We start from the raw sequence: 14,145 nt of genomic DNA, 5'->3' as shown, positions 1-14,145 counted from the left end.
GGGAGCTAACCTCTATAACACTAACACTAACACACACACACACACACACACACACACACACACACACACACACACACAATTAAAGCCTAGTATGCTGACTGGAACGGAACCTTGTATCTGTGTACAGGTACAGTTTGTATTGGTGGTCTTGTTGTTTGTGTTTGTTTACATCCACAGTGAAGGATCAGGGGAGGGGTACTCCATGGCAATGTTGCTGTGTACAAGTGTGTGAGTGTTGCCATGATTGTTTTGTAGGCAGGATTTAGCGGCACAGCTCAGCGCTCAAGCAGATGGTTTTAATTAGTTTTATTTGAAACTAAAAAGAGACAGAGTGGTCTGGAAAAGGGGGCAGTGAGGTTGGGGGTTAAAGGTTTATGTCGTCACCTACCCAACCCCCGAACACGAACACACAAACACACAAACGCACACACACACACAAATCCTGCAGTAAGCCATGAAGCAGATGGCCTGTGGTCTCGCCTGTCACGTCAGAGAAAGTCTCCACACACACTCCACAGGCCTTCCACAGCTCACATACACCCCTCAATGTCCATGTCCTGGAACTGCACAGATAGACTAGAATGATATAGGCCACGTTTTTCTCCTTCCGGGGAAACACATCTGGCCCATATCCACTCACACTAATCACATGGTTGTCTTAAACTACTGGTGGAAGCACACAGATACACACATCTATTTGTGAATATGTACTGGAGGCAATACAGGGACAAAACAATGACCTGAAAGAGACTTACTGATGACAGAGTGAACTCCCAACTAAAACTAGAATGTCCCACGGCCAGTGCACTGTATAGCATTATAGATACAGCTCTATAGTGTTTTTGTGTGAGGGTGGCCTTGGGAAACACTATATCATAAAGCCAAGTATTAAAGTCTTCTTTATCAAAGGGAAGCTTTACAATGTTGTGTTTGTTAGTGATTAGTAATGGGGCTAATAATGGGGGGAAACCCACCAGTGGGTTCAATCACTTGTTGATAATCATGTGCTCTTGTTAATTCACATGATTTTGGTGTGGAACACATAGCTGGTTAATGGTGTTATTATTGAGAATCAATATATCATCAATATCGAAATGGCATCAAAAACTGTGGTAGCAATATCAGACTCAGTACAACAATGGCATGGATTGGGAGCAGCACAAACACACTGCCCTTTACACACATACAACTATAGTGCACGAAACAAACTGCAAGGTATTGCCTGCAGCAAGTAAGAACATAAGACGGATTAATTAGTGTAACAGCATTAGATCATGAGCTCTTAGAGAGGTCTCTTTGGATCTGATCTACATTGGATGCACACACACACACACACACACACACACACACACACACACACACACACACACACACACACACACACACACACACACACACACACACACACACACACACACACACACACACACAGGGAGGACAGTATCTTGCATGGAGCAGTAGCACCCCTAATGGACGCTCACACAATAACAGATGGACATGAATGGAAATATTTAGAGAGAGGAGTAACAACACACACAGAAAGAAAAACAGAGAAAAGGTAAAAGAGTATGAGAAAGAAAAACAGTATTCAAGTGGGTTGGTGAGTGGATTTCTATGTTCCTAATGTGCCACGATCGTGTCCCTCTCTAACAGTGGCCTGGAGTGAGGCAGGCTACCAAGGCTTATCCCAGCTCATCCCCCCTCTCACCATGTGCTTTTCCCCTCTCCTCCTCTTCACAGAGACAAGAACACAGTCTAATCCTCAAGCGAGCATCTGCTGCCCTACTCTCCTCCTTCCCCTCCCCCACTCTACTCCCTCACTTGCTCTCTGTGTAGAGCATGAGCACTCCTAGTGGCAGTTCCCATACCAGCATCTGTGTGGGTGTGTTAACCACACATGCACACACCCTTTGCCACATACATAAAAATCACACAGCGTCACACAATCTTTTACAGACAGTACTGACACCTAGCTGTAGAAATGAGGAAAAAGACAGTTGCTAAGTAGTCTGGCATGTTTCCAAAGATAATTGTATGACAGCCAGGGATGGATTTTTCATTACAGTAGTAGACAATATTATCAGATCAAATTAGAGTAAAGATCTTACTTAAAGCACAGATGGTGAATGTGGACTCTTGGGTCTGTTACTCTGATTACTGAACTTCTATGTTTCATTAAAGCCAAATAAAGCAACGTAATAGGACTTAATGTTTAGGTGATCAAAAGATGAAATAAGTAATAATCTACAAAGAATTTAGAAGGATCACTTAGTCACAATAATTACCATCACATGCTTAATACATGTTCAAAGTAAGGCCCCACGGAGTGAGCGTCTGTCTGACTCTGACTCACACAGGAATGACAAGGCCACAAAGTGCAAACACACACTGACCTTCCGGGGTTTAACCAACAACTGGGATATAATGTTTACGAAGAGACAGAAAGTGAGAAAGAGGAACATTCAGAGAATTCATGAGAAAGTGAGATTGTGTGAGTTCATAGGTGGGGAATTGAAAGAAAAAAGGGAACGACGAAGATGTGAGCGTGCAAAAGTGTAGCTGCTGAAAACAGCCTTGATGATGGTTATAAACAAATACAGAACAAAGACCAGGTGTGTGAATGTCAGATTTGTGTGTGGTTGAATTTAAATAGGGGGGGTGTTGAATGACTCCCGGCTACATGGGCAGTCAAATATGCCACCTGTATGTAAATGATCTCTAGTGTGCGCACGCACGCACACACACACACGCACACACACACACACACACTCACACACCTTTGATGCACTATTATGTTCCATTGGTGCATGCCTCTCTAGAGGCATGACATTTGACTAGCTTACTTTCCACCACAAAATGTCTGTTCCATACTTTAAACACAGAGACAACATATTCCAAGTGGAGCCTCGATGCTCGCTGTGTCTTTAAGTGCTCTTGAAATGAACGGCAGGCGAGGGAAAGGAAAAAAGAAGAGGGAGTGATGGAACAAAAGCAAGAAAGAGAGGAGAAGCCAGCTGGAACATCTAGCACTAGGAGAAAGGCCAGAAAGACACACACAGACAAACACACACACAAAACACTTTTTGGCCAAAACAAGGGTTTTCCAACACACAGGCAAAGAAAATCAAAATGCATTTTCTAACACACATACATACACATAGACACAGGCAGTAGAATATTTTGACTGTTGAGTCCCAGGAGAACATGACTGGAGCCAGAGTGAGAAGGAATGTACTGAAACTAGGTCACTGTCTGAGAGTAGTGGGGAAAATCCTGTGCATAAATGTGTGTCTGCAAGGCAGGATTTGAGTGTTAACTGTGTGTATACGAGGGTGAGCGAGTGAGAATGCGAGTGAGAATGTGTGTGTGTGTGTGTTACACACAGGACAATATGCTGCTAGCATATTTTAGAAGTGTAACAGCATCTCATAGAAGAGTGTAAATATGTTTTTGGTGATAAAGAGATTTAGGCATCATTTCAGTTCTCTTTTATGGAGGCAAATCCCTCATTCACCAGATGAGTGAAAGAGGTCAGGAGGCTCCTTATATACATCCTCCTTGTGCTCACTTTCTGTGGAGCTTATTGTTACTTCCTTACATCAAAACACAGGTCATCAACATTAGATTAACTCTGGTCCATAAATACTGGTGGGTTGTTCTTCTACACACAGACAAAGACACACATACAACTATTCCACAGAAGCGTGGGCTCTGACTGCCCCCAACTGGAATCTGAGGGAAATACAAACAGAGTAGTGGAGTGTTTCTCTCTCACGCAGTCACACACAGGTAAACAGATATGATCAAGCAATTGTGACCTGCGTTGATGTCAAGGAGCTGGCTCTTCTTGAGTTTCTCCTCCTTCTCCTTCTCTGCCTTTTCCCTGGCCAGCTTGGCCCTCTTGAGCTTCTCTTCGGCCTCCTTCCTCTTCTGATTCTCCTTTACTGCTTGCTGGGGAGGGAACAAAGAGAAAAGGATATCACACAGTGTATGTATGCAAAATAAGATCAAGTGTTTGGTGTGGATAACTCCGTGTGAAAAGTACAAACATGATTCTAAAAACAAAACTCAAGAAGGCAGATGTATGATGGAACTGATTGATATTTGTGTATGCAAACATAACTTCAAACCCATTGGATGGCAGTTATCCACAGCAATTGGCAAAACAAGCTACCTCCTGTGGGAGCCCTCACGAACAGGCACATTACAGTTACAGTTGATGTGTAAACTGACAATATAATGGAGTCACTCTCTTTCATTATTATGTCAATACAAACAGGTGTGCAGCCCTTTTTGTCTTCCTTGTTTGAGACTTTCATGTTTCCCTCTTACATCTACTTAATGTTTTTCCGACTCCACTTGTGTGTATATCTTTGCACTCTGTATGTGTAAGAGTTTAATTTACGGTGGTGGGTACAGACTGAAAACCACACCTGCAGATCAGACTTAGAGTTAGTTCATTCACATGCATAAAAAACACACCTGGAACATGTTTTTAAAGGTGTTGAGGTCCCCAAAGAATTCCTCTACGGACATTTTTCTCGGGTCAAAGACAAAGTACTCTCCCAGGTCGGTATATTGCTTCTCCATATTCTTATGCAGTAGATCCAGCTTCTCAAACTGCTCATTGGCAGTACCCACAAAAATGTAGAAACATGGTGTTAAGGAATAAAGAACATACATCAAGACCTCAAGATGACAGGTCATAAAGATCTATGGCTTGAATTTTCATATAAACAGACTGTTGCTGAATAATTATATGACATATGTAACTGAATAAAGAGGATATGGTCATCTTCTCCACAAACAGGTCCTTGTCATTTTGTGGAGGAGGGAAGGTTTCCAGATCTTTTTCCAGGCTCTTGATCTGACGGCCCATCAGCTCAAGGTTCTTCTGAAGTGTCTCTGCAGAAACTGCAGGAAAAACATTGATGCAGAACACGTAGCTTAGTTTTTTTCATATGACCACAAAAATGAGAACGCACTGTACTAATAAAGATGCATGTGATCTGTAACCAGGCAATGTCATGCATGATACTATGTAGGGATGGAGACGTATAGACATCAGGTGGCCTCATGTACCTCTGCTGGCCTTTTCCACATGGATGAGCTCGTCTGTAAAGCCCATGACATCCGGATACTGCTCCTTGCACACATCAGCGAGGAAATGGAGCAGCGTCTGCTTCAAATCAGCCGATTTGGTGTCACGCAGCTGATTGGGAGAAGGATTGATTTAAAAATGGCACACTGAAAAAGCAACCAATCAAAAGTATTTAATGTCTTCATGTGCTGTCGGTGTTGCACGCTTTTCTGTTTACAGATATGTGTAAATGGATATGCAAGTAAGATAAGGGTTTCCAAAATTCCAGCATTTATGCACTTGCGCCCATGTTGCCTATTCTACATTATGAAAGATAGAAATACAATAAAATGAATAGTAAAGACCACTGTTGTTACACTAACTTGGTGTAGTATCATTGTACTGATGAAAATGTTATGGGGCCATCTGTACATGTGTATATCTTTGGTATATAATCCTACATACCTAAAGCTAATATTAAAAAGACATAGGGGAAAATCTTTGCATGTTATTGTCTATGTACATGTGTTTTTACTTCACTCAACTATGTTCAGTGTTGGGGAGTAACAGAATACATTTACGTATTCAGAATACAAATTATGAGTAACTGTATTCCGTTACAGTTACAATTTAAATAGTTGGTATTTAGAATACAGTTACATTGTTGAAATCAATGGATTACATGATGATACTTCTCTGTTTCACGAGTTTATTCACTCTCGCAACTCCATGCATTTCCCAGAAGCCCCAATATGAAAATGAAAAAAATGAGCTATTTGCGTGATCACTGATAGAGGTAAAGATGGAGCCGGAACCGGCACAACAGAGCAAGGGCAGGAATGCGTTTCTATCTTGGAAATTCAAACAGCATTTCACATTAAAGAAAGAGAAGGGAGAACGAAATACAACTGTGCACTGCAGTGCAACCTCTGCTTGCCAGCAACCAACTTCCTTTCAGCGTCCAAATTACTCCACCTCCAACCTGAAGAAGCATCTTAAAGTAAGTTTTTTTTTTTTAATTAGCCAAGGGTAGTCGTCTGCTGTAGTTTTACTGGTCACCTTGCTATTTTATAGTTGACGTGCGACTTTACATTCTCCTACATGCTGATTTACTATCCCCAGAGCCGTTGAAAGACTAGCCACGTTTGACATGTTAGCTAACGTTAGCTAAAATTAGCTCATGGTAGCTTCAAGACTGCGGATAGATTTTTGTAGTATGCAGTTCGGGACTACAAATCCAAAAATCAATCTGCTTGTTTAGGTACACATTCAGCCAGTTGGAACAGAAGAACACACCAGAATAGGCCTGTTTAGTAAGCTGTATGTGATGGCCGCGTTCCTACTTATAAAATGCAATTCAATGTGGAAGTAATCCAAGTATTCAGAATACGTTACTCAGATTGAGTAACGTAACGGAATACGTTAGAAATTACATTTTTGGGCATGTATTCTGTAACGGAATACGTTTTGAAAGTATCCTTCCCAACACTGACTATAGTATAGAATAATATGGCACAGGAAGAGATTATGCTATTGTGTTTGTTTAGTATGAGACTACAATTCAATGTTGAAAATAGCTGAAGCCTAGCATAGCAAAGACCTGGAGAGTGAATTGATTTAGAGTTTTCTGTCACTGTGATTACACTGCAGGTAGGGCACTGTTTAGGTGAACGCTTTACTCTTATGGGACCCAGTCTTATGTAATTTACTACACGTCAGCATTTTCACACCTGACCTCTAAGAAGTACACAAAGGTAAGACTAAAGGCCTTTTTTAGTGTGTGTGTGTGTGTGTGTACACTATGCCTACAACAAATTTTACCTTGCACAGGTATGATATGGAGAAGCCAAATGCATTTCCATTGCGCGAGCCAGAATTCATATAGTTCCCGACAAGGAGGATGATCTCGAGCAGCTTGGTGAAATTCTGGCTTTTGCAAAGCTCCTCACAGGCTGCTGTCACAGACACTACATCTGGCTTGATGTTGTTCAGCTGCTCCTCAAACTGCAGCTTGAACAGGATGGCCTGAAGCCGTGGCATCAGCCGCTTCACGCTGGACATCTGGGGTGAGAAAAGAGGGACCCATTGCTGGTATGTTTGTTGCCACATAGATTGTGTGTGTGTGTGTGTGTGTGTAGTTATGTGTGAGTAAAGGGGATTTCATTCATTACTCACATCTTCCACAGTTGAACAAAGTGGTCTGTGTTTAACAGCATTAAGATTTTCCATGACAACGGTATGACTCTATCTCAGTAATTCAACACTTTCTATGCCTCATTTGCCATTACACTAATTTCCCTGCTAGGTTTAGTCTAGCTTAGCTAGGAATTCAAACTATACAGATTTTACAAATACAAAATTGTCTGTTTTGTGTTTGTTTTTCATTTGTGTGTGCGTAAGTTTTCTTACCACTACTCCAAACTGCTCAGACTCAGCCAAGTCATCATATTCATCCTTCATCTCACCCAGGACACTCAGTTGCTCTGTTGCTGGCAGTAGTTTGATCAGGTTCTATAGGACAATGAGAGCAAAATATACATGACTATCAGGATCTGGAGACACTTATGTTTGTGCTACGTGTGTGTCCAAAACTACTCCTTAAGAAAGACATGGGTCTACACAAAACACAAAGGCAAATTAATTGACCCTTGATAGGAAATTTGTCTGTGCGGTACATCACTGTGAAGGACAATCAGATGATAAGCAGTAGCTTTGAATCGGAATCAGCTTTAATAGCTAAGTAAGTGTGTGCACATACAAGGGAAATTACATTTGTGTGAAGAATCTTCAAGATTGTGTGTTCTTATGCAACTGTGATGCCCATCTTACGCTGCCAGGAGATAATGTATCTCAAGTTAAATAAAGGTTACATAAAATGGCTTGCTGTCACCAGAATATACTATGAGCTCGATAAACTTTTCTCCTCTTCGTTATAGTTCCTCACGATTCTACAAACAGCTAATACACATTAAACTGATCTAGTCTGAAAAGGACCCTAGAGATAAATACGAGGAAAACTAACTTTTCATGACTTACACCATACTGTTAGAACAGTAATAAATGGTTGCTCTTATAGAAACATATATACTAAGACAGGGGCAGATCTGAGCTTTGTACCTGAACCATGGACTCTGTGATGACCTTCTCATTAACCTCCAGGATAGCAATCTTGATCTCCTCATACGGGAGACGGAATGATCCCAGGAAAATGGCTGTATGAGCAAACACAATGAACAGCACTTATTAAAATCCATTAAAAAGTTAGTTAAACACACTTTATTGTTGGCATTTCAATAAAGGTGTAATGCATTTAAAGAGCAGTGTCATTGGTGTGTGGGTATCAGGCTTTTAAACAGATTGTAACAGACTTACAAAGGTTCTGTGAACACTTGGAGTCGAGGATCTTTAGTTCCTTCACTTTCTTTTTCTGTGCCGGCTTATTTTCATCTCCGCCGTCCTGCTCCTTTTTGGCTGGAGAGGTGGAGAGAGAAATGGGGAGGGTGGTGGAAGTATTCAGAGGACAGAAGAACGAGATGACTTTGTTAGAAATTGCATTTCTTGGTAACTTTCTTAACGTGAGATGAGTAGTACAGCTGGATATGAACAGAAAGTATGTTGGAAAGAAGGACAGTAGTAAATGCAGTGGGTTCTGTAATAGAAAGAGAAGTGGATAAGAGGGATGGATAGAGGGCCTATGTGATGGCTATAAAGACTGACAGACTTGGCATGGCCTTCACTTTTTCCATTCCATCCCAACTGTATGGTGTCATGGAGGCGTTAGGATTATTAGCCTTGGGTATGACAGAACTGCTATGAAATGGCTATAACACTGGGGGAAAAACATCCCTGGTGTGTGTGGGCCTGGTAAATACAGTTGGACGTTTGTCAGCTGTAAGGCATTTAGAGTTTGCAATCCGCTTACACACATGCATATACAGTACATTCTATCACATGCACACAATTGACAGAAACACTTCACATTAAGTCGTCGTGACAAGGTCAGGATTGAAACTGTAAGGATGTGTCAGTGTGTGGGGGTGAATGTGCACTGGATGAGAATTAGGAGTGAAAGATGAACAAGCACATGGGTTTGACCACATGCTAGCCCACTGTAAACAGCCACATCAGATGTCACAGCTGTCAATATTATCTAACTACTCGTACTCAATTTGAATTCATGTGAAAGTACAGTAACAATTATTGTTTGTCATGATTAGTGCAAACTGCTAAAATCATTAGTTGATCGACAAATAAACTGTTTGGTCATTTAACAAACATGTTCTGGTTAGAGATTTTCAGGAGTTTTTTGTATTCAATTTATATTAGAAAGGAAATGCCTTATTAACTGTGGGTCACAATATATAATGTTGAGCGACTGCTTGGGCTGGGGTAACTTGAGAAGGGCATTTTACATGTTTTTGGACATTTCATAGACAACATCTGAATATTAATTCATAATTAAAACAATTGTTGGTGGGGGCCTTAGCTGTAATATAAATAACAATGGAACAGGTAATGGAAAATGCCTATGAGTATGTCTCAGTACCACAAATATTCCTGTTCAACAAGTATTAAAAAAAAAAAAAAACATTTAAAAAAAATCCTATAAGAAACAATGGCCTCAACCATTTCTCATGCCTTAGTACTTTCTGTATAGCTCTCTATAGTTGATAAACACTTGATGATCTATTCTGCACACGTTATTTCCAGTCACTCTTTAGGCTTTGTCTTCTTTTTATGTGGCCTTGTCCGTGTCTTGTCTTTGTAAAGACCAAACAGGAAACAACAATCACTGTCTGAAAAACAGACAGCATGAGTGCTGGTACAGGATGTACAGTATGAGTATGCTGTTTCTCTTTGTCACTTTCTGTCTGAGACACACAGACAAACAATACATATCAAAATCAGACCCTGTGCGCTGAGCAGCCCACCTGTTTCCACTGCCTGTTGAAGTGTTTCACTACAACAGACAAGGCTATCTGGACTGAAACTACTGTAACCACTGTAAAACAATGACTAGATGTTGTAGAGACAGACCTTCTTACTGCTGCTTTATTACTACAGTGTTACTAAAATGAATTATCAAATGTAATTTAGTGTTACCCAACCAGCTCTCTGTACTCCATGTCACACTCATTCCACCATCTTTCCCCACAATCTGTCCACATTCAACTGCAGTTTGTTAGATAAGTGAAAAATAGTCTCATTCAAACAGCAACACTGTAGGTATTCTCCACATAAGACACGATAGCCACTACAGCATAACAACTCATTTATCCATCTGTCCATCCTCCCATTTGTCCAGTCAAACAGTGCTTTGTCTCTGTGAGAGGCCAATCAGTCGGAGAGTCTGTTAACGAGTCCAGGCCTCTTAATGAGCTCTTCATCTCTCCATTTAGAACACACACTTCCACACAAAACAGTCAGTCAGTCAGTGGACTGTGGCCTCAATAAGTCCCATTGTTTTACTCAGCGACAGCTTTATGAAACCCCTCTCTCAGAATTTCCAATCACTTGTTTCTAAAGTTTGACTCAAACCTTAGGGCAACCTGATCTGTTTGAACTCTGTTCTTCTACCGTTTGCATATCATTTGTGTTACAGTATATCCGTATAATCAGCTGTGTGTATCACCACCGTGAATCAATAATACTATTGTGTGTCTAACACTCCAGCCATATTCCCTGCTGAGAGCAGGAAGCAGAGCAGGAAATCAACCATTACACACACACACGCGCACGCACACAGGGTAGGAAAATCCACCAGGACATCTGAGAGGAAACAACATAAATATCTTCGCACAAACATATAAACACAGCAGGTCACAGCTGACAGGTTAGGAAGAAACTCAAAGGAAGTGACAAGCATCTACAAATACACGTCTTAGGACAGAGACACAAACAGGGAGATGGATAATGATCTGAAAAAAAAAAAAAATCCACTTTTTCAAGACACGGGCATCTAGAAAATTAGGTAAATAATACATCTAAAGATGATAGTGAGAGAAATAAAGAGATCAAAATATCGATAAAAGCTTAAACCTGTTAACACTGTGTACACATATAAATGACATGTACAAAGACCAGTAAACATGCTACAGCACAGATGAACGTTTAATCTAGATAGTATATAATCTCAAGGACTGGCAATCCAGTTAGTCTGGGACAAGACTAGTGACCTAGTGACGGCATCATGTCACTAGGTCAGTGTGTGCCTGTGTGTGTATCTCAGAGAGGAGGAGAGCTGGTGAGGGAGTTTTTGTGTGTGTGTGTGTGTGTGTGTGTGTGTGTGTGTGTGTGTGTGTGTGTGTGTGTGTGTGTGTGTGTGTGTGTGCATCCATGCTATAATAGCTACAGTGCCAGCTGCACTGCGTAGCTATGTTGACATCATGGCTGATTCATAAAATGGGGTCTGGTGTGCAGATTGTAAAATGGCTGCTCTGTGGTTTCCACATTCACAGTCGGCTCATTTCATTTATGAGCCGATGGCACCTCTAGTGGTGGCTATGAAGCACTGCACCATGTTACACTGTCATTGTGGGGGAGGAGAGGAGATGACAGAGGCAGAACACATGTGTGACTAGTAGACAGACACAGACACACACACACACACACACACACAAAAAACATACACAAGTACATACAAACACACTAGTGGAGTTCTGACATCTTAACATCCACATGTTTTATCAGCCCAGCTGCCTTTTTTGTTATACCGTCACACAAAGAAGGCCCCTTTGTGGAAACAAATCACTACCACCCCTACTACCACACACTCACACGCTCGCTCTTCTTTCCTGGAACACTTCCCCCTCGTCTCCCCAACAGCTGCTTGGCACTGAGAGATGATTGTGTGTGTGTGTGTGTGTGTGTGTGTATGTGTGTGTGTGTGTGTGTGTGTGTGTGTGTGGGGGAGGGGTAGGTCTGTGTGTGTGTGTGTGCCTGTGCAGATGTGTGCGCCATGAAAGAAAAACTAAATTCTTCTATTTCTGACTTCTGTTTTTAATTAAGTGGAAAGAGAGGGAAAAAAAAGCAGAGAGATGGAGGGGAAGAGGAGAAGGAGGGGTGTACAGAATCATGAGGAGCCAAGTCATGCAGAGGTCTCTGTCAATATATAACTAAGTGTATGTGTATATATGTGTGTGTGTGTGTGTGTGTGTGTGTCTATCTGCACAAAGAGGAGTCTGTTTATCAGTCAGCAGACCTGAGTGTGTCCTTCAACCCCCCTCCCTCCTATTCCCTTCCTCTCTCGTTCCCTCACTCCTTAAAAGGAGAGAATATGTGGTGGAGAAGGTGATGGGTAGCCAGGCTTGGAGAAAGAAAAGAAAAATAGAAAAAGACAGATAGAAAGAAAAAAATAACAACAACATAGGAAGGAACACAAAGAGAGAGACAAACAAAAGAGGAAAAAAAAATGTATAGTACACTTTCATTCCTGACCACTCTGAACTGTAGCCTCAACTCAAAGAATAGTTCCAGTCCTCTCCCAGAAAGCTCTTTTCAATCTCTTTTACTCTTTTCATGTGGTCTATTCATCCGCTCATCACCACTCCCTGCTTATAGAGCGCTGCAGTTTATTTTTAACCCACTAAAAGCTTTCAGATGATGTGCGCTATTGTATTATTATCTGTGGCGCCAAATGTGTTCTACATGGGCCCTCTGGTGGCAAGATCGAAGAAAAGCATAACATTAACTTTATATAACTTCAAACTAACTTTTTCCATTCAGCATTCCAGCATTGGAGATTGTCTAAAGTGGAACAGATGAGAGGGTTTATAGTTTCAACATCAATATCTTGGGGTAAGCAGTTCTTTGGAAAAAGTAGCTGAGGTTGCCCAATTGAAAGAACCATACAGAGACACAAACAAATCTTTTGCCAACTTTTAACATCAACATAGACCAAACACTTTTCAGGGAAGCTTAATAAGAACATCTTATGTTTTTGGTTTTAAAAGGTTTGCTTTCAGAACACTAAAGTATTAGTACTAGAAGGGGAATGAGACAAAGGAAAAAAGAAAGGGAGGGTGGCATAAAGTTCTTTGTCCAAACTAAACAGAAGGCAGACAGAGGGACAGCTGTAGCCTTGGTCCCTTTAAACTTTAAATGTCCAACATTCTGTCACTCTCTATATAAGTGTGTGTGTGTGTGTTACAATGTAAGCAAGTTTGACAGAAGAAGAATAAGGGGGTTTCCACGGTAACCTTGGGTCTGAAAGAGCCCCTTCATCCTGTTTTTCACTGTGAAAGGAAACGAGGAGAAAAAAAATTCCTGACTGCGTGTGTGTGTGTGTGTGTGTGTGTGTGTGTGTGTGTGTGTGTGTGTGTGATTGTGTGAAAAGAACCAGATGGCAGGGTGGGGCAGTGAGGAGGGGGGACGGGGGCAGGATGTGGGAGGGCCAGGATGCAGGGGGAGGGATTGTGGGAGGGGCTAAGACTGTGCTCCCTTGCGCACCCCTGGTGCATGAACAGTGTTACTGCAGCTTAGATTTTTTGCAATTAACTAAATTAGACACTACATTTCCTTTAAAAGCATTAAAAATAGCCAATATTTATAGCTAAAAATATCTAGAGTAAATAATAGAATAAATAATTAATTTTGCTTTACCATCTGCTTATTAGACTTGGCCTGCTCGCTCTAATTAAACTTTCAACAAAGACTGAAGGGCACCACACAAAAGGAGTTTTACCAATAAATGATTTTTTAATCTCAAGCCTATAGAATAAGCTTGTTAGATTGTATAAAACATAATTTGCTTATTTAATGGTCTGACATAATGTACCATAACAAGTATAGTAACTTATAACATATATTCTATTTGATTAAATTCTAAATTAACATCAGAAAGCTCTGAGTCTGTGTCATTAAATGTTGGCAATTGTATCACTCAGTTAAGATCCAATCAGTAATGTTTTAACATATAAATTATAGGTATATTTGAGAATTTTGACTATTCATTTGTTAGTCAGTGTTAAATGGTTTGTCAATTAATTTCATAGTGACAGGAGGTTGCAAACTGGTGATCTGAATTTTGATTACTTTGTTTACATTTGGATGACAGACATACTTTA

The 14,145-nt window shown here is 40.9% G+C and overlaps 1 protein-coding gene across 3 annotated transcripts in view; it reads right to left on the bottom strand.

Moving 5' to 3' along the window:
- diaph1 (diaphanous related formin 1) overlaps positions 1-14,145 on the bottom strand; it is a 102,995-nt gene that overhangs the window by 12,236 nt on the left and 76,614 nt on the right. For all 3 annotated transcript variants that reach the window (XM_078260613.1, XM_078260614.1, XM_078260616.1), the window contains 8 exons: positions 8,453-8,551; positions 8,198-8,292; positions 7,490-7,591; positions 6,902-7,141; positions 5,083-5,212; positions 4,791-4,914; positions 4,483-4,648; positions 3,819-3,951 (listed from right to left, as the gene is read on the bottom strand). In XM_078260613.1, coding sequence (XP_078116739.1) covers positions 3,819-3,951; positions 4,483-4,648; positions 4,791-4,914; positions 5,083-5,212; positions 6,902-7,141; positions 7,490-7,591; positions 8,198-8,292; positions 8,453-8,551 — 1,089 coding nt within the window. The remainder of the gene's footprint in view (positions 1-3,818; positions 3,952-4,482; positions 4,649-4,790; positions 4,915-5,082; positions 5,213-6,901; positions 7,142-7,489; positions 7,592-8,197; positions 8,293-8,452; positions 8,552-14,145) is intronic.

The sequence above is a fragment of the Sander vitreus genome, chromosome 10, assembly GCF_031162955.1.
Source record: "Sander vitreus isolate 19-12246 chromosome 10, sanVit1, whole genome shotgun sequence".
NCBI lineage: Eukaryota > Metazoa > Chordata > Actinopteri > Perciformes > Percidae > Sander > Sander vitreus.
The sequence above is the reverse complement of the archived record's forward strand: the minus strand, read 5'-3'. Positions and strand labels throughout refer to the sequence as shown.